At 45.4% G+C, this 26931-nt stretch overlaps 2 protein-coding genes across 7 annotated transcripts in view; both read right to left on the bottom strand.

Moving 5' to 3' along the window:
- Nucleotides 1-14482: 14482 nt before the first annotated feature.
- On the bottom strand, nt 14483-15865 carry LOC123257772 (craniofacial development protein 2-like). The gene has a single exon (XM_044717751.1). The coding sequence runs from the start codon at nt 15863-15865 to the stop codon at nt 14483-14485; it is 1383 nt and encodes a 460-aa protein (XP_044573686.1).
- A 998-nt stretch (nt 15866-16863) lies between these two features.
- LOC6502326 (host cell factor) overlaps nt 16864-26931 on the bottom strand; it is a 93950-nt gene continuing 83882 nt past the window's right edge. For all 6 annotated transcript variants that reach the window (XM_014904537.3, XM_014904538.3, XM_014904539.3 and 3 more), the window contains 2 exons: nt 17175-17538; nt 16864-17102 (listed from right to left, as the gene is read on the bottom strand). In XM_014904537.3, the coding sequence (XP_014760023.1) occupies nt 16960-17102; nt 17175-17538 (507 nt within the window). In that variant the 3' untranslated portion in view covers nt 16864-16959. The remainder of the gene's footprint in view (nt 17103-17174; nt 17539-26931) is intronic.

Raw genomic sequence — 26931 nt, 5'->3', positions numbered from 1 at the left:
TTTAGACTTCCCAATACCATGTGATGGTATATTGGAAATGGATTTCATAAAAAAGTTTAATTGTCAACTCGATTTTCAAACAGATCAGGGTTGGTTAACAGCATGATCATTAGACTTCAATCAAGAAATAAATAATAACTTAATCATACCAGCACGATCCGAGTTTGTGAGACAAATTCATATTACAACCTCTCACAAGGAAATCCTTATTAAAAATGTGTGCATAGATAAAGCCATATTTGTAGCCAGCACTATAACTGATTCTAGCAAGGCATTTGTCCGAATATTAAATACGACTGATAAAAATAAAATTATAAACATATCCAAAATCGTGTACGAATCATAAGAAAATTATCAAGTCATCCAAAATAAAGAAAATTAAACTCGAAAACAAGAAGTCCTTTCAAAAGTAAAGAAAAACTTTCCTACAATTTATAAAAGTACCCTTACCAAACTATGTACCGAATTTACTGATATATTCGGATTAGAAACAGAACCCATTTCAGCAAACAATTTTTACAAACAAAAGCTTAAGTTAAAAGACAATACACCCGTCTACATTAAAAACTATAGAACACCTCATAGCCAAAAAGACGAAATAGATAAACCAGTACAAAAACTAATATAAGATGACATATTAGAACCATCAGTATCAGAATACAACAGCCTATTGCTGTAAGTACCCAAAAAGTCACTTCCTGGCTCAGAGCCAAAACGTTGGAAACTAGTTATTGACTACCGTCAAATAAACCGTAAAAAACCGTACCGTAAAAAAGCTATTAGCTGACAAATTCCCAATACCAAGAATTGAAGATATAAAAGATTACCCTATGGAATAAAAATAGATAAAAATAGAATAAAACCATTCCAAGCTTTCCTTTACATGGACGACTTAGTAATTATAGGCTGCTCCGAAAATTATATGATAAAAAATTTAACTAATGCATTCAATATATGCAGAAAACACAATCTTAGGTTACACCACTAACCATAAAACTTATAGACTTCTCATTTCATACAACGAAAATGGACGCCAAAATTTCTTGCGACAGACCCCCGGAGGCCCCAGAGAGAATGTTACTCTCATTCTTACGCTCAAATGCTCTCTGAACGTTTTTAGTTGTTCAGTCGCAGAGAAGCGCATTATCAAGAAGGTTCTTCCGCGCCTTACAAAAGGCAAAAATAATAAAAACACAACTGAACAGGAATTGGCAGCAATACATTGGGCAGTCAATTATTTTAGACCATACATTTATGGCAAAAATTTCACTAGCTAGAAGTCTAAAAACTAGACCAGCAGATTTAGAAGAATAATAATTCATTGCAGTATACCTTAATGAAAAAAATAATTATGTGGCAGATGCCTTATCAAGAATAAGCAACGACTAACTAAAAGAAATAAACAGACAAATATTAAAAGTCACTGTTGGCACCTAGTGCCAAGACCTACTACCCTATATGCACACTTAGTAATTTGATCCAATCAATATGCATCAGCATGTTGTAATATACAAACCCACTAACCAATTATCAATAAGCACAAAACAATATCCAACCTAATAACCCAGCACTAGTACACGGCGCCAGAAGCAGAAATCAGCATTATTAGCGGGAAGAATGACCGACTCACCGAAGCAAGCAAAAAATCAGCTGGCTAAGCCGAAATAGCAGTACATGAGTAAACAGACTCAGAGGTGGGTGACCCTGGCATCAACATTAGTTGCAGCACGTCCATAACATTAACCTTTTCTTAGATTTAATTATGTATAATTTAGCATCTTATATAATTGTTCTTCTGAAATAAAGATAGTTGCGAAATCAGAATGAATCGTCTCGTTACTCCGTGTCTGAACCACGGCACATAAAATCAATCTTCTTCGAGTGATCCTGTGTAAAACGGTTGACAAGTAGAACCCGCGGCATACCAGTCTACTTCGAGTGCTGCTCCCGTGAAACGGACCACGAGTAGACCCCGCGTTATCTAACCTACTTCGAGTGGCTCCTGTATAAACGGACCACAAGTAGAACCCGCGGCATACCAGTCTACTTCGAGAAGTCCGCTAGGTTGCGCCACGCATCTTATATTATTAGATATATAACGGATCGTATATAGTCGACCGATCCTTGTGAAATTTGGCATATCGAATTATTTTGCCCAAAGAGGCATCCATTAAAAATCCCATCCTTCTAACTTGAAAAACAACGAAGTTATGGCATTTCCGATTAATCAGTTAAATGGCAGCTATAGGATATATACGGCCGATCCTTATGAAATTTGGCAGATCGTATACGTGTGCCCAAATTAGAATCCATAGAAAGTCCCCCGAGCGGAGCCGAAGTTTATATAACCTTACAGTTGAGTCGCAGTCCGCTAGGTTGCGCCACGCATCTTATATTATTAGATATATAAAGGATCGTATATAGTCGGCCGATCCTTATGAAATTTGGCATATCGAATTATTTTGCCCAAAGAGGCATCCATTAAAAATTCCATCGTTCTAACTTGAAAAACAACGAAGTTATGGCATTTCCGATCAATCAGTTATATGGCAGCTATAGGATATAGTCGACCGATCCCGGCCGTTCCGACTTATATACTGCCTGCAAAGGAAAAAAGGGTGTGTGCAAAGTTTCAACTCGATAGCTTTAAAACTGAGAGACAAGTTTGCGTAGAAACCGACAGACAGACAGACGGACAGACGGATATGCTTATATCGACTCAGGAGGTGATCCTGATCAAGAATATATATACTTTATAGGGTCGGAGATGTCTCCTTCAATGCGTTGCACACTTTTGACCAAAATTATAATACCCTCTGCAAGGGTATAAAAATGAAACAGGACATAAGCTAGACTTTAAATATACTGGTCCGTATAAGGTGGAAAGTATACATGAAAATGGAAACATAATATGTGCGTCCGTAGAGCGTTGTGCGGCCACCACGTAGAATTTGAACTCGCGGGCATAACGGTAGGTCCCGTAGTCGTAGTCAAAGAACGTATAAAAGTTCTGTCTAAATGTACCTGGATTCTGCAAGGGACTGATCGGGTTGACGAGGCGCTTGATGTGATCAGGCTGGAGTTGATGTGGGATACTTGAAGTCCTGGGTTGGTTCTCCTCAAGTAAAGATGGTATGGTGGTTCGGCTGATTCCTTATCGGCCGGTCCTACTTGTGGTCCGTTTCACGGGAGCAACACTCGAAGTAGGTTGGATAACGCGGTTCCTACTTGTGGTCCGTTTTACGTGAGCAACACTCGAAGTAAGTTGGGTAACGCGGGTTCTACTTGTGGTCCGTTTTACAAGAGCCACTCGAAGTAGGTTCGTTGACGAAAGTTCTACTTGTGGTCCATTTACACAGGAGCCACTCGAAGTAGATAGTTTTGAGAGAGTCCTACTTGTGGTCCGTTTTACACCGGTGCAACACTCTAAGTAGGTTTGTTTTAAGAGAGTCCTACTTGTGGTCCGTTTGGTGAGCTGTTTCGGGGAAGCACACAGCCTTCCGTAGTCATCAGAAATTAAAAAATCAAAGAAATTATTATTATGTAGACCCTATTCTAATGAACTAACCAATAATATACATAGAAAGTGAGACATTTTATAAATGTTGGAGTTTTGAAAAAAAGGTACTTGTCGGGTCACGCAGCAGCCACTGCATAAATTCAATATAAATGTAACATATATATATAAATGTAATATTTTTAGCTTAGCATATATGTAATCATTTTTCTCATAGCTTTTGTCGCAAGCCGACTCTTATCGGCCGCTCGGCTTTATTTTATTGTTGTCATTAAGTTAACGAGCTTTCGCCCGTCCTATGCTAATTGGCGGGCCCACTTTTATTCTTTATCTCAGTACATACGCATTCTAAATCGGAGCTTTCTGTCTCCATTTCATATGTGAACATTTTTATACGTGGTGAAACAAATAATTAGCTTGTTATTATTTTGGATCAAAGTCATTGAAAAATCTCAATGACCAAGCATTGGTGACCCCGACGTGATTTAATTAATATAAATTATAATTATTAAAATAAATAAAACAATTCCGCGAGCATAAAACAGTGCGAACATACCCGTTTCAGTTTTGCGGTGTATTAACATACGTATGTGCATTTTTAAACATAAACGGCATACAGTGCATCAGTGAAATAATTATTTTGTATTTATACATAAATCATTTAATAATATAAATAAATACAATACATACAATTGTTATCCGGTCCGCCAACATACATACATACAAACATACATACATACGTTCCACTTGCAAGTGCATTCGACTCACACAAGCGTTCATATATATATACAGTCCACAACTCAGTGTACGGTTCTGAGCGCACGGTGGGATAAATCGTGTTCGCTGCGCTCAAATATAATTAAATATAAAAAAATAAACAAGAACTATAATTTTGGCGCCAAAATTAATTTGTGCGTGTTTTTACCTAAATTGAGCGTATTTCAATTATAGTGGCGATGAACTCCAGCGGCGCCGTCACAGGAGAACCAACTCCATCTCGGAGCGCGATTTTAAAATGCAACGCAAAGGGTATCCTCCAGGATTTGAAGAGGATCCAAGGCGCCCTGCAGCCAATGTCAAAGGTGGAGGATGCTATGCTCCATGTGCGTCACGGCCAGTTGGTCGCCATGTACGAGGATTTTAAGGCCATCCACGGGGAGCTTGAAGAGTTAGACATTGCCGAAATAAGCAGCGACTTGCGATGGACAGTGTCTGAGCTTGTAGCTACGATGCATGCCGAAATCGAGCACGGGAAGTCGTTGCGCTCTGCTCGAATTGCTGCCCATTCCACCTTGCCAGTGGAGTTTCCAGTGTCCAGGTGGAACCACCGCTCAGTCGGAGTTTTCAAGCCTTGCCTCCTCTTCCTCTTCCTACTTTCAGCGGAGGATATTCAGAGTGGGCTGAGTTTCATTCGGTCTTTTCGACGATCGTAGGCTGCAATCCTAATATAAGTAAGGTGGAAAAGTTTCAGAGGTTGCGATCTTGTCTTCGGGACTCCGCTTTAGAGGCAGTCCGTTCCTTGGAAATCTCCGAGGAGAATTATGATGTCGCAGTGCAGCTTTTGGAGAATCGATTTAATAACCGTCGGTTGATATTTCAGGCTCATGTGAACGAGATTCTGGGCCTCAATCTATTGGAAGGTGACTCAGTGGCTGTCCGATAAGTTCAATGCCCATATGCGAGCCTTAAAAAATTTGGGGACGACAGTTCAGATCGCCGGCTGCATCATTGTCCAGGTACTTCTTCAAAGGTTGGATCCAGCTACTCAGGCCAAGTGGGAGGAAGGTCAAAATGCCTCGAACTCGGATCTCATCCCTACTTGGGAGTCGATGGCAGAGTTTTTGAAACAGCATTGCAGGACTTTGGAGGCTATGGATGTGGCCTTGGCCGCTTACGCGCCGGGCACTCAGGTGGGAAGACGTAGAGTCGCAAATAACAGTAGCGCATCCTTTATTATTACTAATTCACCTGCCTCTGCTTGTATACTATGCGGTGGGTGGTCCCATGTAGTCTCTGCATGCCCAAGATTTTTGTCATTGCCCCCTGAGAGCCGCCTTGGCGAGGCTAGGCGACTAGGTCTATGTCGGAAATGTCTCCAAACTGGCCATCACCTGCGTGAGTGCCTTGCTGATAATTGTCCCAGTTGTGGGAGGAGGCATCACAGTCTGTTACATTTTTTGGAGTTACAGTCTTCCAGCAGCCAGCCTTCTGCTGTGCCGTCTACATCAGCCGCAGCCGAGTGCGCCGAGCCAATTGGCGCTTCACCATCCACGGCTAATGCACTAGTTGCCCAGGGTCGCAGCGGTGAGATAGCCTTATTGGCCACAGCGAACATTCTCATCCAGAGTCGTCTTGTTCCATGCCGGGCTCTTTTGGATTCTGGATCGCAGGTGCACGTGATTACGTCCCGACTGGGTAGTCAGCTGCAGCTTCGTAGACGCAAATCGTACGTTGACGTGCTCCTACGATCCTATTGCTTTAACTATTCGGACCTCGTCAACACTGTAATCGCCACCAACCATCACGGACCTCCAACCTAGTTTTAGCTTGGATGTCTCCAGTTGGAATATTCCGTCAAACCTCACTTTGGCTGATCCCCAGTTCTTTCGACCACAGCGGATCGATTTACTTATCGGAGCCAGTCTATTCTATGATCTGCTGTGTGTTGGTCAAATCCAGCTCTCAGCTGGCCTACCGGTGCTGCAGAAAACCCGGCTTGGATGGGTTGTGTGTGGCGGTGGTTCACATCTGGAGAGAAAGTCGTTCGTAGCCACAGCCCGCAAGGACGTTGTGAAGAGCTCAAGCCAGCTGGATGAGCGCTTAGAGTGTCTGCTCCGTAATTTTTGGGAAATCGAAGACTGCTCCGAGCCCATTGTGAAGTAGACGAAAGAAGAATTGGATTGCGAGACGCATTTCGTGCAGAATTCTGCTCGCCTCGAGTCAGGCGCCTACTCGGTCAAGCTGCCGTTGAAGGTCAGCTCTGAGTTGCTAGGTGAGTCGTACTCACGAGCCGTGCGGCGATTTCTCTCCCTCGAAAGGAAGCTTTGCCGTCAGCCTCAATTAAAGGATCAGTATGCTGCGTTCATAAAGGAGTATTTAGATTTGGGGCATATGTCTCCAGTACCGCCTAGTCCACGACCTGCCAGACAGTATTTCCTGCCACATCACTGCGTTTTGAAGGAGGACAGCTCAACAACCAAGCTCAGGGTTGTTTTTGATGGGTTAGCTGCTACTACGTCTGGGTATTCATTGAATGACGTTTTGATGTCTGTTCCAGTTATCCAACCAAAGCTGCTGCACATTCTTCTCGTTGCCATCGAGTGGCCATTACAGGAGATATTTGCAAAATGTACCGATGCGTCAGAGTTTTCCCCGAGGACAGCTATCTGCAGTGAATTCTTTGGCGGAATTCCACCCAGGATGAGTTGCAGGTTTTTAAACTGGATACGGTCACTTATGGGACAAAGCCGGCCTCATTTTTAACAATTCGAGCAATGCATCAGTTGGCAGAGGATGAGCAGTCTATGTTTCGAAAGGGTGCCGAAATTCTGCGTCGCGATTTTTATGTTGATGATCTTATTTCCGGAGGTGACTCCATAGAGGAGGCTACCAACACAATGCAGCAAACATCGGGGATCCTCGCCAAGGGCCAATTTCGGTTGAGAAAGTGGTGCTCCAATTTTTCTGAAGTGCTCTCTGACATATCGGAAGAGGATCGAGAGTCGTTCCTAAGGTTTGATTATGGCAGCAACTTTACGAAGACTCTTGGCCTAGCTTGGGATCCTTCTACTGATTGCTTGCTTTTTTCGTTTGAAGGGCTTCAGTCACCTTCGAAGCCCACTAGGCGGATCATCCTATCAATCGCGCGGCTTTATGGTCCGATAGGGCTTGTTGGACCTGTCATTACGAAGGCGAAGATTTTTCTTTAGAAGCTATGCCGTGAGAAGTTGTCCTGGGATGAAAGTCTACCTCAAGCTCTTCACTCCGACTGGGACATGATTTGTTCCAGCTTCGCCATGGCGCAGCGTGCTGAATTCCCTAGATGGTCACTATCATCACGGTCTGAAGTGGAGATTCATGGATTTTGTGACGCCAGCATCGAGGCTTATGGTGCTTGCATTTATGTCGTATCGAAGAGTACAAGGTCGGAAAGTCATTTACTCTGCTCAAAGTCCCGAGTCGCTCCTCTAAAAACAGTAAAGGTACCGAAACTGGAGTTATCTGGAGCAGAGTTGCTGGCTCGGCTTATGTCGAAAGTAGCTCAGTTGAAGGTCTACGATGGGAGGTATTTCTGCTGGTGCGATCTTCTTGGACTTCAAGACCAGTGGCCAGCAGCGGTTCTATCTGAAAAACCCACTCTGGAGCTAAGGGCAAGGGTTCTGCTAATCAAATCCCCGTACGTTGACGTGACAGCTGGTTCCAAGTACGCCAACTCTTTTCCAGCATTGCAGCGTGTGTTCTACTACGCCAAGCGATGAGCATCAACGAGCGCTTCTGGAGTTTTGCGCGATTGAGTCATTTTGGTGGACTCTGGGAAGCGGCTGTCAAAACCGCAAAGCATCATTTTTACCGGGCTGTTGGATCCTCAGTTCTTGGATTTGACGAGCTGCGAACTCAGCTTTGTCACATTGGTGCTGTCATAAACTCACGGCCTTTATTGTCTCTTTCAGAGGATCCTGCAGACCTTGATGTTCTAACGCCATCCCACTTTTTAACTGGTGGTCCGTCAGTCAGTTTTATCGAGCCTGATGTCACAAAGCTGAATTTCAACCGTATGGACAGCTGGCAGCGTGTGTCTTTCCTGCAGCAGTCTTTCTGGGCCCGAAGGAGGAATTTTTTAGCCTTCTTCAGCAGCGCTCCAAATGGCGTGCGTCCGGCCCTGCCTTGGCGATTAACGATGTGGTGCTAGTCAAGGACGAGAACCTACCCCCCATGAAGTGGCCGTTGGCTCGAATTCTGGATCTAGTCCCTGGTCAGGATGGAGTGCCTCGAGTGGTTTGAACCGCTTCTGGAACTACCAAGCGCGCAGTGACCAAGCTTTGCTTATTGCCCCTTAGGGATGAAGTTGAAGGACAGGCCTCAACTGGGGGGAGTATGTCGGGTCAGGCAGCAGCCACTGCATAAATTCAATATAAATGTAACATATATATATAAATGTAATAACTATAGCTTAGCATATAATCATTTTTCTCATAGCTTTTGTTAGTCGCAAGCCGACTCTTCTCGGCCGCTCGGCTTTATTTTATTGTTGTCATTAAGTTAACGAGCTTTCGCCCGTCCTATGCTAAAAGGCGGGCCCACTTGTATTCTTTATCTTTTTATAACGTGGTGAAACAAATAATTACCTTGTTATTATTTTGGATAAAAGTCATTGAAAAATCTCAATGACCAAACAGTACTCAAAATCAAATTTTTTCCGTTGATAAAATGTTTGAAAAAATCAATTTAATATTTGAAATTTAAATATTTTGAAGATTAGGTATTTAGATATGTGTATGTAGAATAACTGGTTAAATTTCAAGCCAAATCGGTTGAATAGTTTTGAGTCAAAGCTTCCCCGAAATTTCAAAAACCTGGTTTCGAGAAAAACGCGTTCAAAGTTTCGACACGCTTTCATACTCACTATGGCGCGCTCTCTTATTTTGCCAATAACTTTGAAAATATTCTAAATTTCGGTCTGAAAATTTAAGAGCATGTTTTTGAAATGTAGTTCTTTCAAAAAATGTAGAAAAAAAATTCGATTTTTTGAACCCTTCATGCGCACTTGTAATTTTCAAAAAATGAAAATTTTTTTTTTGCATTTTCTTAAAGTGTATATATTTAGAAATGTGAATTTTGAAACGATCCGGTGAAAATTCATTGAGATACACATGTTTAAAGGTAAGGTCGTCCGGTTTATCTAATAGTGAGTTGAAACTTTAAACACGTTTTTCTCAAAACTATGTTTTTGAAGTCGGTGACCACTCTTACTCTTACTCGAAAACTAGTGACCCGATTGTCTTGAAATTTAGCATGCTTTTTTAATATATAATAATCTAGTACTTAATCGAAGAATTGATTTTTTCATGCAACTTTTTTTTTGCATGCTTTATTTTTTAACGAGAAACGATTGTTAAACTTTGATAGGTAGCCATTTTGTCGAATAATTTTTTTTTTAATATCCATCGATTAAGCACTAGATAAACTTTCAATAAATGTATTTTAATAAAAATGAAACGGATTATTTTTTGATTTCAATCGATCCAGATTTCACAGTCTTGGTCACCGCGACCCGTGTTTTTCAGACGGACCTTACTTAGACGGGGCATAACTTTAAAACTGTTCAATATTTTCTACTTTTTTTTCAAATTTAAGTACTTTCACATGATAAAGCGATATTTCAAAAAAAATTCAATAGTTTACGAGAAAAAAATTCGGGAAAATGTCTATTTTTTGCGCTCCAACTGCGCATGACACTAAGTAACGAACCTATCTACTCTGTATTTGCAACTATCTTTATTTCAGAAGAACAATTCTTATATAAAATGCTAAATTATACATAATTAAATCTAAGGAAGGTCAATGTTATGGACGTGCGAAAACCAATATTAATGCCAATGTCACCCACCATGCATTGCTTGTTTTTTGCTTGATTTTTCGGTCAGTCGGTCATTCTTCCCGCTGTTAATGCTGATTTCTGCTTCTGGCGCCGTCTACTAGTGCTGGGTTATTAGGTTGGATATAGTTTTATGCTTATTGATAATTATTACTAGGTGTGCCAATAGGTTAGTGGGTCTGATTATTGTGTATTGCGACATGCTGATGACCATTGATTAGATCAGATTACTAAGTGTGAATATAGGGTAGTAGGTCTTGGCACTAGGTGCCAACATAATAATTTCTAATAATAAAAATAAGAAACAGATAGTACATAATGATAGGTTAAAAATGTATTATTCGTAATTATTAGTATGGCCATACTAAACAAAAAAAAATTTTTTTGATTAAAAACAAAACACAAACAAAAATTTGTTTAACATAATAATAAAAATAAGAAAAGTAGCTATTTTTTCTGAAAATAATTTTGTTATGCCAATATCAACAGAATAAAAATATATAAGGTTTTCTAAAATTATATTTTTTAAATGATAAAAACACGTTTCAAATACACTACTAACATTTAATATAAATACAATAAGAAATATATATATATAATCAATTATATATAATCAATAATATAATTATATATAATCAATAGATAATAAGTCCATTCATAATATCTTCAGTTTATTACGTTATTTTAAAAAGGAGGGAAATGTAGTATGCATGTGTCATTATAACAAGCATCCATTGTGGCCACAACAATATTGTATTACAATGTTGTTACATACACATAATGCCCCGTCCAAATAGCCAGTGGATATATGATCGCACATATATGCCCACTTATGGAAGTGCAATCGTCAGCCAGTCTCATAACCTAACTTGAGCTTTTGTAGGCAGCGCAGCCGCTAGCAATGAAATGTTAAGACAGACCTGAAGAGACATCAGAGGGAGACATCGTAAGGGCCAAGCGCCCCAAACACACAAATAAAGAACAAGCCCAAGGGCCAGCTATGGAACAATATTACAACACCATCCTCCCACAACGGTACATCTTACAAATGTCGCCAGTCAATGCTACCGAATGCGAACGACACCTCAGCAGGATGTGAAAAAGCTTAGGTTGGATGACCGGCCCAGCCATTAAGATGTCAGCCAAAGAATAACCGAAGGTGGAACAGCGGAACCTTCGTCGTGGTGCTGCCCTTTTTTAGCACACAGTGATCTGGCAGGTTAAGATACTCCTCTATAAAGGCCGAATACTGAGCGGGCAGTTCGGGCTGATGAGACAGTTTCCTCTCCAACGACTGGAAATGACGTAGAGCCTGTGAGTACGAGTCACCCAATAAACCGGACTTATGTTTAATTGGCAACATGACTGCATTGGCATCACCTTCTAACCGCACGAAGTTCTTAACAAAGTGACACTCCCAATCCAGTTCGTCGGATCGGTGCAGGTTTCCACTGCCATGAGAACCTTACCATTGAAAGGGTCTCCGCCTCCACAAACAACCCAACCGAGCCGAGTTTTTTGGATTGATGAATTTGCCCCCACAAAGCAGCTCGTAAAATAATTTAGCTCCAATTAGCAAATCAACTGGCTAAGGCTGGTGAAAAAGAGGCTTTCACCGCTAGCTTTACATTCCCTAGCCAGGGAATTCCCTAGCCAGGGAATTTTCCAAAAGCTGACGTCCAATGCAAAATTGGCCTGAAGGTCAGTGATGTTGGAGGCTACGATCGCAGTTACTTGTGCCGAGTAGTCAGAGCATTGGGATTGCAAGCTGACTTGCACAGGAAACCCATCTGAAGAGAACCCTCCGTCACCTATACCGGATACAGACACCGGAGACCTTATCTCCAGCAGCTGGTTCGCCAGACTTAAAGTCACTACGCTGAACGGTGGACGCTGAATGAGAAACAGCGTCGCTAGATGCGGAAACCTCGGGAGAGTGGTGTTGGCCTTAAGCTGGCGAATTGGCACCAAAATGCAGCAGACTATGATGTCTGCGTCCACACGCACGGCAGCTTGACGCATTGAAATGCCGAGATAGGTGTCCAAATCCAAACTTACGGCATAAATCCAGTCGCCTAAACGATCCTCAGGTGACAAGCTCAAAAACCTTGGGCGAAAATAATTTATTATTCGAGAATGGCCATCACAAATCATGCATCGAACCTGGATGAAAGGGTCTACGCCGTCCTACCGCAAGGTTTGGTGCATATAATGTCGTCGGCAAATCCATGCTGTCCAAGGAATCCGAGTCAGCTTGCATTTCCTTCCAGTTACACTGTGTGGCATAATCAACCTTCTGCAACAGCATTTGGATTATGATGCAGCTAGCAATTTGCTTCGTTGTGCCCATGCTTGCCAGGGCTCGCATATGCGAGAAAAAAAAGCCTGCGATTACTTAACCTTTTGTTTAGCACTTCCAATGCGACGTCATAATTTATGTCCGTGAGCACCAACGATCAAACAGTCTCCAAGGGAGTTTCACGAAGGCAGGACCGAAACCGTTGAAACTTCTCGACCCGACTTATGAATCAGTGAAACAAATCACAAACTGAATGTTTTTTAATGTTTTAAATTGTTTTATATTTTAAGCCGAGCAGCTTAAATTATCAATTGAAAATAGTTCAACAAAATATTTTCCCAAGCACAATCGCGTCGGGGTCACCAAATGTTCAGTTACCGAGCGTTTTCGGGAGCTGTATTTAAGGTGGCCGATCGAATGCACGAGAGCGGGCGACGCGAACATAAATATAAAAGAAAGTGACGTCACGAGTTCAATAAATGATTGTCGGCCAAACTTTTTTGGGCGGCTGCTTGAACCGTCAGTGGGTATTTTTTTTTGTTTTTTTCTCCTATTACTCCGCTTGGGAGCTTAGGGCATTTACAAGGACTTTGAACCTGACTCTGTTTGGTGCAGTTTGCTTAGCGTAATCCCACGTGATGTTGCTGCGGGATAATTCTTGTATTATAGTACGGCGCCAGGTAAGCTTGGGGCGGCCCACTCTTCTGCTTCCCTGTGGGTTCCAATCCAGTGCCTTCCTGACTATGCTGTCTTCTTCCTGAGTGCGTGACCTATCCATTTCCATTTTTTCTTCTTGATTTGGTGATGGATGGGAGCCTCCCCCGTGTTGCGCCACAGGTCACTGTTGGAAATTCTGTTGGGCCAGAATATCCCACATATGATCCTGAGGCACTTGTTAATGAATGACTGCAGCTTTGCCATCATCCTTTGGGAGGTTAGCCACGTCTCAGCTCCGTACAGAAGAATGGATTTTACACACGCATTGAAGATCCGCAGCTTTGTTCTTCTACTTATTTGCTGATTTCTCCAAATGCGGTGCAGTCTTCCAAATGCAGATCTTGCCTTGCACAGTCTGCTCTCTACATCTTTTTCCACTCCACCACTGGATGATATTATGGTGCCAAGGTAGGTAAAGTGGTCGACGAAATCGACAGTTTTACCGCTGATGGTGATGCTACCTTGGTTGGAGTTATTAAACCGCATCGCCTTGGTCTTTGATGCGTTGATGGAGAGGCCTACTGCGTTGGCTCTCTTCTCGAGGTCGGACGCCTTGGCTTGTATATCGATGAGTCTGTGTGATAGGAGGCATATATCGTCGGCGTAGTCTAGGTCTTCAAGGTGTTGTGTGAAGCTCCAAGTTATCCCGCGTCGATGCATGCTTACTTCTCTCATGATCTCATCAATCACCAGGTTGAACAGTAGGGGTGATAGAGGGCAGCCTTGCTTGACGCCAGTGTTCGTCTGAAAGGGTGCACTGATTTTTCGGTTGTGCAGTACTGCCAGGTCCGCATCATCATACATAACTCTTACTATGTTTACGATGTTGATTGGCACTCCTTTCCTTGCAAGTGCACGCCATATCGCCGCCCTGTCTATTGAGTCAAACGCTTTTTGGAAGTCGATGAATAGAAGGTATAGTGGCGAACGCCATTCCACGGCTTGTTCGGTTATTGTGCGTAACGTGTTTGCCTGGTTTACGCAGCTCCTAAGTGGTCTAAAACCTCCTTGTTCATCTCGAATTGTTGGCTCTAGTTTCTCCATAAGTCGTTCGTTCAGCAGGGTCGCTAATATTTTATAGCTGGTGTTCAACAGGGTGATCCCTCGCCAGTTGTTACAGTCACTGAGATCTCCCTTTTTTGGAAGCTTAACGATTACTCCTCTCTTCCAAGCGTCAGGAACTCGCTCACTTTCCCATATATCTATGAAATGCGGGTGCAATGTTTCGGCCATTAGTTGCGGGTCAATCTGGAGGAGTTCAGCAGATATGCCGTCCTCTCCAGCCGCTTTGTTGCTCTTTAACTTCCTGATTGCATCTCGTATTTCTCTGATTGAGGGAGGGGTTGGGGGTATCCTAACGCTGCTGTTGGGTACGATACTTCTGAAGTCGGGCTGTGTGTGGCCTGGTTGCTCTGTACAGCTGATCTCCATGAGCTTGCCTCCATCTCTCAAGTTGAGCATCGTCGTCTACTAGGAGCCTCCCGTCTGAGTCTCGAATGGGTTGGGTTTGCCTCTGGTAGCTTCCAGATAGTTTGCATATCAATTGGTACAGTGAGCGCATGTTGTTTGTATTTGCTGCTCTTTCTGCGTTTTCTGCAATGCTGTCCAGTACGGCTCTCTTGTCGCGTCTAGCTGATTTTTTCACCAATTTGCAGAGATTCCTGTGTTCTTCTCTGGCTCTGCCGTCGTGATCCGCTATCGACTTGAGTCTATTCCGTCTGCTGATGAGTTCCCATGTGTCCGCCGAGATCCATTCAGAGCAGCTGCGTTGTCTCGTGCCAAGCATCTCCTCTGCGGTACTTCTCAGTAGTCTGCAAGTTTGTTCCCAAGGGCAGTTCCGCTGTGGTGTCAACTGTTCGCGTAGTGCTGTTGCCATTCTGGAGGATAGGGTAGTATCTCTGAGTCGATGTATATTCAGGGGGGTCGGTCTTCTTGTGGCCCTGGTGGCAGTGTGCTTTCGTTGGAGTTTGATTGAGATCTCTCCAACTACAAGCTCGTGGTCACTGTCTATTGACGCGCCTCTCCTATTGCGTACATCACTCAGCGAACGCCTCCATCTCTTACTTATGCACAGGTGGTCGATTTGGTTGCGGGTATTTCCATCTGGAGATGTCCATGTATATTTATGAACTTCCCTGTGGGGAAATATTGTTCCTCCAATGACCAACTGGAAGGTCTGGCATAAGTCGATCAGCCTATCTCCATTGTCACTTCGCGTGCCGATACCATGCCGGCCCATGGTTGATTCCAATCCGGTGTTGTTGGGGCCGACTTTCGCATTGAAGTCACCCATGAGAATCTTGATGTCGCCTCGTATGACCTTGTTGAGAGATGAGATGAGTGCGTTGTAGAAGTCGTCTTTGATGTCATCGCTGGCGTCTTCTGTTGGGGCATAGCATTGCACGATGGTGATGTGCCTGGCGTTGCATCGGAATCTGGCGGTGATGATTCTGTCAGAGACGGGGTTCCAGGAGATAAGTGTCTGTTTAAATTTCCTCGACACATAAATCCCTACTCCATTTCGTCCACCATCACTGCTTCCGCTATGCAACACTAAATTACTTTGTGATGTTGTTGTTGCTCCCTTCCCACTCCATCTCATCTCGCTGATGCCAGCAATTGCGATCTGCAGTCGGTCCATCTCGTTCTCCAACTGCGCCAATCTGGATGGCTCCATCAGAGTCCTAACGTTCCATTGTCCAATTCGTGTCCGTTTCGAGATGCGAAGGGTCGTCATCGGTTTTGGGGTGTCATTTGGTTCGATTGTACTTGTATTTGTTCTTGTAATCATTGTTATTTTCGTTCGGCCCGGTGATTGGCCGGACGCGACTTATCCCATGTAGTGGGGCTGCCACTTTTCGACATCTGGGAGTTCCGCTTTTGACTTTTTCATAAGTATCATGCGAAATTATAATAATTCATAATTTTTATTTATCGGGGGTCGGGATCGAACCCACGACCTCTTGTTTGGTAGGCAAATACGCTACCGCTGAGCTAGCAAGAGGCCATTGTGAATTGCTTACAATTACACAGTATAAATATTACAAGCCGAAAGTGTAGGGTCATGCACTTGTCATGAGTGGGAATCGAACCCACAACCTCATGCTTAGCGAGCTAGCGTGGTAACCGCTAGGCTACGAGGCCCCCCGTCAGTGGGTATTGGCTATATGTATATTACAGTATAAATATGGTATAATGTAGGCATATAAAACTTCACATTTAAAAGTATTCCTACACACAACATACTTATTACACATAACAAAAACATATTCGAACAAGAATATTTTCGCACTAGTAGAATTACTATAGAATTTTATCATTTTTTATAAAACAAAAACATATTCGAACAAGAATATTTTCGCACTAGTAGAATTAGAGACACTAGTAGAATTCCACTTTTTAAAAACTTAAGTTGTTCCACTTTTACAAAATGTTGTAAACGAAACGATTTGATTGGTCACCTACCTGAAATGTCGTCTACAGTGAACCATTGACGCAGTCTTTTGACTAGAATCGCGAAGGGAACGTAGAATGGACGCAGCCATCCGAGGGATTACGACCTGGAATCTCAACCTACAACCCAGTATTAGTCATCACTGTGGGTTTTTGACTTGTATGTATGTCCGCCAACAAGACCATAAACATTTTTTTAATTCAACCGAATCATTCTATAGTGCTAATTCCATAAAGAATTTTATATAACAGAGATATAAGATTAAAAAAAAGTGTTAAAAATTAAGAATATTTTCATGCATTTCATTTATTAATTCAATATTTCACTTATCCGATGGTCTACTTGTACATATAAATTTAAAAAAATTAGTTCAATGGTCATTCGTGTAATCCAAGACGCCCACGCTTGTTTGGCAAACTTAAGGAATTTGCAGAGCTACCAGTAGCACTAGAACTTTTATCTTGTGAACGTTTTAAACTTTGTGAGTTTGCCGGTGAGTGTAATTTTGTAGTCGTTGGATCTAAAAATGTTCAAAAATATCAATGTCTTAAAAATGTGTAATTTTAAAAGTATTTAGTTTTAAAAGTCATACCCTGCAGCCATCTCACTTGGGTAGCTGGTCCGTAACCCTTTTGATTGCGAGCAGCGATACGGAATATAATTGCCGGCTTATTGGAACAATCGACGTGTGCGTTTAATAATGATGTGTTTGGCACAGTGCACTGGTTGGCCGCACCAACATAAACCCGAACAAAAGCCAATTGTGGGGTCGACAATGATTTTTCCTTGGAAGTTGGCTTAACAGCAAGATATACTGAATACTCAACTATCTCTTTTGTTTTTTGTGCTGGTGGTGGTTCCCAGGTTAAGTGAGCCCCTTCTTTTATATCCTTAGAAATTTTTATCGCCGAGGGTGCTCCGGGGTATCCAGGTAAACAAGTCTTAAAGCTTGATATCTGAGAAAAAAATTATTATTATTATTCCATTATTAACTGTAGCTTGAGACTATATTAGGCTTTGAGGTTCAAGCAAACGATGAAGAAATCTTTACAAATGAGTAATTTCTGGCTCCCCGTACTAATACGGAGAGGGTTACCCCTAAGGGTTACCTAGGTTTTGTGATGTCCAAAGATATTGTCAAAATAATTAAAATGAAGCGCAGCTCCCTTCAATCTAGCTCTAGATGTATGGAGAATTACACAACCAATCTTAATAAAATATCCTTCTGTCGTTAACATGTCTTTGAACATATAACCGCTTTAAATAAAATCAATTTTTCATGTGTTCCGACCGATTTATCTGCAAAACTCTCCACAGGGACAAGGAAATTTTCAACTAGCGAGGGCAGGAGAGCGGATCTTGGCCGCAAGAATAAAAAAAAACCGACAGCAATAGCGACATCTACCAAACAGACCGCGGAAAGGCAAAGGTTGACCGAAGGTTGATCGCCTTAATCGAAATAGGTGCCAATACAACCGACCTACAAGTCATTCGCCGAGGTGGCGGAAGGTAGGAATGGTCCTATGGTCCTGAGGGTGATATATTGACCCCATTAATACCATAAAAAAAATGTCCTTCCTTCGTATCATAGCAGATACTTTAGCAGATACTTCATCTTACTAATAAACTTACTCTCCTTAACAAATCTTAGAAAAATTATGAGTGTCTTTTTCCAACAAAATCTTATTAGTTACAATTAATACCATAATACCATACCACACGTTTACAGTTTAATGTTCCAAATAGATGGAATAGAAACTTTAATCCTCTATTCCTAAGCCATTTCAGATCGACATATGCACAACAGCATGATCCTCTTATGTTTTATGTTCGAACTACCTTAATCTCTATCGCATTATTTCACTTTCCTGTTCTTTTAATATAAAAACAATAATTCTAAATTAATTACGAGAGCACAAAAATTCTTCCTCTATATCTTTAAAATCTTTCTATCTATTATTACCTCGGGTCTATACACTAGATTCGAGGCGTTTATTATGCGGCAGGCGCCCCTCGGTCAGTTGGGCGGGAGGTGGGCTGTACGTATGCAGTGGGAACCGTGCGAGACAGCAATGGAACTTATAAGACAAAGGCCCGTAAGTCAGTTAATTTCACTGAGAGAGTGAACACAGGAGAAGCTTAAGAGGCATGCAAATTAAACCTCGCGCAGTACAATAAGGAACTATCAAAAAACAAAGAGGAATGCCTGGGCCAGTTTCTTCTCTAACATTCAATGTACCTCGAAGGTATATCGCGTAAGAAAAAACCTCGCAAATTCTGCATCTAATGTAAGCTAAATAAAAGTTGGGGACGGACACTGTACCATATCCTTTAAAGAATCCAGAGAGGCTCGAGTTGACTTTAAACTTAAACGATATTTCGAGCTTACAACACTCGTACAGAATGGTTATGTGCTCTTCTCCCTTTTTTTAAAAGTGGCGGGTAATAACCTACAAAGATACTTAGAGGGTGAAAGCGGCATTGTTTTTGCGTAGGCGGGCGACGTTGCAATTACCTTTAAAGGGAAATTATCTCAAACTCCATGTGGTCTTATGATGGGCAAGCTAAGGGTGCTCTCGGTTTTGGCAAATAAAAATAGGCTTAGAGTTAATCTATCAAAGACCGAGCTTGTTTTGTTCCCTATGAAGTGTAAACTATTACTATCCCAGATCTCTAAACGAGATGGCAGCATGATATCCGTATTACTATAATAGGTACCTGGACACACGGACCACGAGGGAAATCGAGCCACTGATGAACTACCAAGGGCGGGGAGTAAAAACCCTCTCTTTCCTGAACAAGTAGGAATCACCTAAATTCTGCATCAAATCCAGGGATTACTTAGTCTTGGTAGCACAAAGGGAATGGAGAAATCTCCCTACCTATAGGAACTTGCGCATGATCTGGCGTACTCGCTATAAACCTCCATGAAACTAATTTTCCTTAATAGGCAAGTTGGCAGTTTCGCACTTAGACAACCACAGGGCATTGACTGATAGGTACGTAAGCGGCCAGACTTTTTTTGCCTCATAATGACTTCCTCTCTTAATCTTAAAGCGCACGGACGTATTTTTTTTTGTGCGCACTGCGTTTTTATAAAATCTTTTAGCTAACTTTAAACATTCGGTGTTTATTTTTTATTTAAGTGCATTGTGAGGAGATTAGATCTCCCACACGCCAAGACAGTTGGCAATAGGAGCAGCAGCGGGGAGAGAACAAGCAAATCAGCACTGCAGCGTCGGATGGGCCAGCGCTGTGTTTAGAAATGCGGAAGAAGAGAAAGGCATCAAGGGCAGACGGCATGCGGGGGCAGCAGCGGGGACAAGAGGAGCCGGCACGGCGGCGCGCACGGAAGAAGGCCAAAGAGGAATCACCGTGGAACGTAACGGTCCCGACCGGGCCTCCGCGGCCGCGCTCGAAGGTCATAGAAAACAGCGGGGACGGCGGTGAACGAAGCGGCCGGCGACTACGCAGCTGTGTTTAGAAAATGCACAAAACACAGAAATGCATTGGGAATGACCAGGGGGGGGTCTCGGGGTATCTGGACGAAGTCCGATGACCGGCACAAAAACAATGCGGATCGGAGGCCCAAGCAGGGCAATCGGGGGAGAGGCAATAAAGAAAGCCCGCCGATAGAAAGACGGCGGGATTGGAGAATGCTAACGAAGAAAGTAAATGAGCGGAGGATTAACGGCAGGAAGTAGATTTGCAAGGATTAACGGGCGCCTCTGGCACTATATAAGGAGGGCCCCTGGAGCAAATCGGGACCGAGTCTTCTAGGGAAGCTGGAAGAGTTGAGTGAAAGACCCCCCCGTGGGTAAGTCTGACATTCAAGTAGGAAAGTTTCCTTAGAGGAATTAGGAGCACAGGTTGAAGGACCCCCCGTGGGTAAGTCCGACAGTCTTAGGTGCGGGCTTTAAAGCGAGTGAGCAAGGATATCCGATAAATAGCTTAAGGACCCCCTGTGGATAAGTCCGGCGGCGGTACGCGAATTAAGCAAGGAGCAAGGAGAAAGGATCAAGGATCCGCGGCAAACTGAGGCCCAAGGGTAAACGAGTCGGGTGGAGTTATTCCCGGACACAACAGGTATCCTGGTGTAGTAGCGGCAACGACGGATCAGCCTGGCGTACGCCTTGCCTGCTTCTGTCCGTTCGAACCAGGTGTGATCCTGTAACGCGAGGGATAGCCAGCTCGAGCGTATGCACAGCGTATCACCTGGAGTTAAAGGAGACGCGACGTCCAAACCTCTGGCCTACCATAGATCCTGCGGAGCGTAGGCACGCAGGTGTTTGGAGGCGAGTGGCGAACGCGACCGGGGGCGTGTCCTGTGCGGTAGGTAGGCCCTTCGTGCCCTGATCCGGCCGCTAAGCAGCGAGGAGCGTATCCTGCCCGGCGTATGCCTGGGAGGTGAGCCACTCGGCCTGTTAACACGGATTAGGTGCCGGCCACGGCGAAAGGGCGAGTGCAGCGGGCCAAAAATTTCCGAAGGTCCATGGCACCCATAAAGGAGGAGCAGCAACAGCAGAGGCGACGACGAGGGAGCGACGGCGACAACGAGGAAGCAGCAGCATCGACGAGGGAGCATCAGCGTCAGGGGAGCAGCGATGACGAGGGAGCGGCGGCGACGGACGAGCAGCGGCAGCAGAAGACAGGCCCCGCAACAAGAGTCCGTGAGTCCGAACGAAGGGAACCGTGAGCCGTTTCGGCGCAAGCTTTGGGAGGGCGTGTGTATTGGCACAAACCCGGAGCGGGGATCGGGGATCGACGGGAGGGCGAGCGGTCGGTCGGCTGAGCCAAACAGCCGGTGAGATTCTCTTATTCTTTGTAAAGTAAAGATAATAAAGGGGATTTGATTGAAACGAAGCATTCCGTGTTATTTCTGGGCTCGGGCAATCACGTCGAATCTATAAATTCGGTGGAACGTACCCTCAACCTCTGTGAGCTAGTCGCGGCATTTGTTGCGAACAAAATATAGCCAAAACAGTTCGTTACACCTGGCGCCCAAACTACGTGATTGCTTTAGAGTCTAGGAGTAACACAGCTTCAAGATGGGGAGAAAAAATTGGATCTACGCGCTTCGCAAAGAGGAGTTGTGCGAAGTGTGCAGAGACTCGGTCTCGCAGCGGATGGAACCGTGGAGATCATGAGGGCACTGGTGGCAAGGTGGGTCGACGAAACAAAGGACGATGAAGTAATGGTGGTCGCGCGTGGATTCGAGGAGAAGTTCGAGCAGAGGTCCACGCCGAGGCAGAGAGCGGTGAGCGAATCGAAAAAGCTAATTCAAAGTCTGGCAGGGCCAGAAATGAAGAGCATGAAGAGCATGGAGCCACAAGTGCGGAATCCAGTCCCGGTACAGGTGGAATATGCGAAAGTGGCGAAACAAGTCCGAGAGTGGTCATTCCGATTCGACGGAACAGGGGATCCTCTCGAGTTCGTGGACCGAGTAGCATGGTCCGCCAAAACATACGGGATGGATATAAACACAATCCCGGGGGCGATGCCAGAACTACTTCAGGGCAGAGCGCAAAAATGGTTCTTAATGAACGACGAGGAGTGGCCCACATGGAAGGAGTTCAGAAGGAGCTTCGAGGCCTTTTTCCTGCCAAAAGGATACTTCGAGAAACTGGCAGACCAGGTAAAGCAGCGGAAACAACAACGAGGGGAGCCGTTTAAAGAGTACATGGTGGACCTTCAGGCGCTAATGAAGCCTTTAGGGAGCCGCTAATGAAGCCTAGGAATTCGAGGAGCTGGCTTTGGAAGAGGAGGTCTTCAATAGACAAACCTCCGCGGTAGACAGAAGATGGCAAAAAGAGGAACCGCACCATGAACCACCGGAGCAACAGAGCCATCCAGGACAGGGGTGGGGGCAGAGATGGCAGCCTGAGGAGCATCGCCAAATGACACAGCAACAGCAGCCGAGCCAGCAATGTACAGGCCCAAGGCAACAGCAGCCGAGTCAACGATGGGCAGCAAACCAAAGTCAAAGGCAGCCGAACATGCAGTGGGCAGCGACGCCTGGGCAGGGACATGTAGAAAACCCAGCACAGGCATGCAACAGATGCGGAGGCATGGGCCATTGGGCCAGAGGGTGCAGGAACCCCAGAATTTTGTTCTGCAGGATGTGCGGCGCAGTAGGGGTGAGAAGCACAGAATGCTGCCAAAGAGCGGTAAACGTGCAGCGATCTCAGCCGTAGAGAGGAAGGCGGAGATCGCGAGGTGCGGCCTCTCAGAACTAGTTGGTGGATTAACCGGAGACGATCAGCAGTTAGCGGCAGTCATCAAGGTCGGAGGAGCAGAAGTGAGGGCCATGGTGGACACCGGGGCAACGGCTAGCTTCATCTCAGAAGAGCTAGCAAAGAACCCGGGAATCGCCGGAGAACGGAAAGCAACAAGGAGACTAGTAAAGTTGGCCAACGGGAGCCACATAGAGACTCAAATGGTACTCCTAACAACAGTAAGCTTTGGCAACAAGAAAAAGGATTTGAATATGTTAGTGTTGCCAGGTATGGGAGACATCGCGGTGCTTGGATGGGATTTCCTCGCAGATTTCGGCACAACAATCAACTGCGAAGGCCACCAAGTCACGATCCCGAGAAGAGAAAGATGGAGCGGATGCCTGGAGGATAGGCTGTCCATAGCCATAGCTGGACCCTCGGAGGAATGGGAGCGCGAGCGGGACAAAAAGTTCATCGAAGAAGTGCTGGCGGCGTTCACAAATCAGAAGGGTTGTTCAAACATAACCCAGCATAAAATCACGATGAAGGACGACATCCCAATTAAACAAAGATATTACCCAAAGAACCCCAAAAACTTAAGGATAAACACAGATAAGTGCCACTTCTTCAGGGAAGAGCTGTTGTACCTGGGCCACCGGATAACAAGTCGGGGAATTGGTATGGATCCTGGAAAGGTTGCAGCGATCACGGAATTGGAACCACCGACAAACGTGAAAGGAGTACGACAATTCATCGGGATGGCGTCGTGGAATCGGCGATTCGTCCCTGATTTCGCTGGGATCGCAAGGCCGTTAAACGATCTCCTACGAAAGGGAACAAAGTGGGAGTGGACGGCAAGACACCAAGAGGCGTTTGAGACGTTAAAGTCACGTTTTGCAGAGGATCCAGTGCTAGCATGCCACGATTTCACGAAGAAGTTTGTGCTGCAAACAGACGCCAGCGACTACGGCGCGGGTGCAGTACTGACGCATGACACGGATGAGGGCGAGCGAGTGGTCGCTTACGCCAGCCGAACGCTAATAGGCGCAGAATTACTCGGCGACGGAGAAAGAGTGCCTGGCAATAATATGGGCCATTCGGCAGATGAGACCATACCTGGAGGGGTACCAGTTCGACGTGATCACGGATCACATGGCGCTGAAGTGGTTGAACAACATAGAGAGCCCACTCGGAAGGATCGCGAGATGGGTCTTCGAATTGCAACAGTACGATTACGTTATCAGCTACAGGAAAGGCAAGCTGACAGTAGTCGCGGATGCACTTTCCCGCCAGCCGATGGTGGAGAAGCTGAGGAGTGCCACAGCAACCGAAGACGCGGAAATAAAGGAAAACCCACAGAAGTATCCGGAATACGTCGAGGAGGCAGGCCTGATTTACCGACATGTTCCACACAGAGCCGGGAGCGAGGAAGTGGCATCGTGGAAATTATGTGTGCCGATGGAAATGAGGCAAACGGTGAAGGAGAACCACGACGCACCAACAGCGGGACATCTAGGCGGAAGGAAAACGATTGCGAAAGTAGCAGCAAGGTACTTCTGGCCAGGGATGCAGAGGGACGTGAGAAAATATGTCAGGAAATGCGAGATATGCATGGGGTATAAAACGAGCCAGATGCAGGCCGCAGGGAAAATGTTAACACAGGTCCCAGAGGAGCCGTGGGCGACGGTATGTGTGGACTTCGTGGGACCGTTGCCGAGGTCCAAGCATGGGAACACCATGCTACTGGTGATGATCGATTGGTTCTCAAAATGGACAGAGATGGTCCCAACGCGGAAAGCCACAAAAGATACGCTGCAGAAGGCAATCCGCGAAAGGATCATCGCTAGATACGGGGTGCCAAAGGTGATGGTGACGGACAATGATGTCCAGTTCACCAGTAGGAGCTTCAAGAAATTCCTCGAGGAGCTCGGAGTTCGTCATCAGTTCACCGCACCATACACGCCGCAGGAAAACCCGACGGAAAGGGCAAACAGGACGGGAAGACGATGATCGCCCAGTTTGCAGGAAAGGACCAAAGGGCAAGGGGCGAGCACTGGCCAGAATTGATGCTGGCGGTGAACTCGAGCGTGTCGGACTCCACGGGGTACTCTCCATGCTTCATCACCCAAGGCAGAGAGCCAAGAATGCCAAAAGCAATATTCGACAAAGGGGCATTGGGGACAGGAGAAGCACAAGCCACTCTCTCAGAAAATGCGGAAAAATTACAGGAGCGGAGAAACATGGAGCGCGCGGCGCAGGAGCAAGCTCGACACTACAATCTGAGGAGGCGGGAGTGGAGCCCGAAGATCGGCGACACAGTGTGGGCAAAAGAGCACCATTTGTCCAAGGCGGCCGAAGGATTCGCGGCAAAGTTAGCGCCGAAGTACGACGGGCCGTACACGGTGGTGAACTTTGTATCGCCAGTGATTGCTATGCTACGGCACGCTGGCACAAGGAAGGAAAAGAGGGCCCACCTGACTGAGCTGAAAGCCCAAGCGCAGGAGTCGGCGCAAGCATAAACCACAGAAACACGAAAAAAAAAAAGATAAAAAAAAAAATATATATATATATAAAATAAGAAAAAATATAATAAAAAAACAAAAATTAAAAGAAAAAATATAAAAAAAAGGGGGAAAAAAATGAAAAGAAAAAATACAAGAAAAAAAAGAAATAACAAAAAAAATATATAATAGAATAGAAACATAAAAAAAAGGTAAACAAAAAAAAACAAATAAATCACCGTGGAACGTAACGGAAAACAGCGGGGACGGCGGGGAACGAAGCGGCCGGCGACTGCGCAGCTGTGTTTAGAAAATGCACAAAACACAGAAATGCATTGGGAATGACCAGGGGGGGGTCTCGGGGTATCTGGACGAAGTCCGATGACCGGCACAAAAACAATGCGGATCGGAGGCCCAAGCAGGGCAATCGGGGGAGAGGCAATAAAGAAAGCCCGCCGATAGAAAGACGGCGGGATTGGAGAATGCTAACGAAGAAAGTAAATGAGCGGAGGATTAACGGCAGGAAGTAGATTTGCAAGGATTAACGGGCGCCTCTGGCACTATATAAGGAGGGCCCCTGGAGCAAATCGGGACCGAGTCTTCTAGGGAAGCTGGAAGAGTTGAGTGAAAGACCCCCCCCGTGGGTAAGTCTGACATTCAAGTAGGAAAGTTTCCTTAGAGGAATTAGGAGCACAGGCTGAAGGACCCCCCGTGGGTAAGTCCGACAGTCTTAGGTGCGGGCTTTAAAGCGAGTGAGCAAGGATATCCGATAAATAGCTTAAGGACCCCCTGTGGGTAAGTCCGGCGGCGGTACGCGAATTAAGCAAGGAGCAGGGGGAAAGGATCAAGGATCCGCGGCAAACTGAGGCCCAAGGGTAAACGAGTCGGGTGGAGTTATTCCCGGACACAACAGGTATCCTGGTGTAGTAGCGGCAACGACGGATCAGCCTGGCGTACGCCTTGCCTGCTTCTATCCGTTCGAACCAGGTGTGATCCGGTAACGCGAGGGATAGCCAGCTCGGGAACTCAAGCCCACAAGTAAAACCACGCAGGGACACCCCGGGAAAGTCAGTAGAATCCTGATCCAGGCGCTGGAGCGTATCACCTGGAGTTAAAGGAGACGCGACGTCCAAACCTCTGGCCTACCATAGATCCTGCGGAGCGTAGGCACGCAGGTGTTTGGAGGCGAGTGGCGAACGCGACCGGGGGCGTGTCCTGTGCGGTAGGTAGGCCATTTGTGCCCTGATCCGGCCGCTAAGCAGCGAGGAGCGTATCCTGTCCGGCGTATGCCTGGGAGGTGAGCCACTCGGCCTGTTAACAGGGATTAAGTGCCGGCCACGGCGAAAGGGCGAGTGCAGCGAGCCAAAGATTTTCGAAGGTCCGTGGCACCCATAAAGGAGGAGCAGCAACAGCAGAGGCGACGACGAGGGAGCGACGACGACAACGAGGAAGCAGCAGCATCGACGAGGGAGCATCAGCGTCAGGGGAGCAGCGACGACGAGGGAGCGGCGGCGACGGACGAGCAGCGGCAGCAGAAGACCAGCGCGGACCAGAGTCCGTGAGTCCGAACGAAGGGAACCGTAAGCCGTTTCGGTGCCAGGCACCAAGACCACACGACCTGCCGGGCGCAAGC

The sequence above is a fragment of the Drosophila ananassae genome (assembly GCF_017639315.1).
Source record: "Drosophila ananassae strain 14024-0371.13 chromosome 4 unlocalized genomic scaffold, ASM1763931v2 tig00000061, whole genome shotgun sequence".
Taxonomy (NCBI): Eukaryota; Metazoa; Arthropoda; class Insecta; order Diptera; family Drosophilidae; genus Drosophila; species Drosophila ananassae.
The sequence above is the reverse complement of the archived record's forward strand: the minus strand, read 5'-3'. Positions and strand labels throughout refer to the sequence as shown.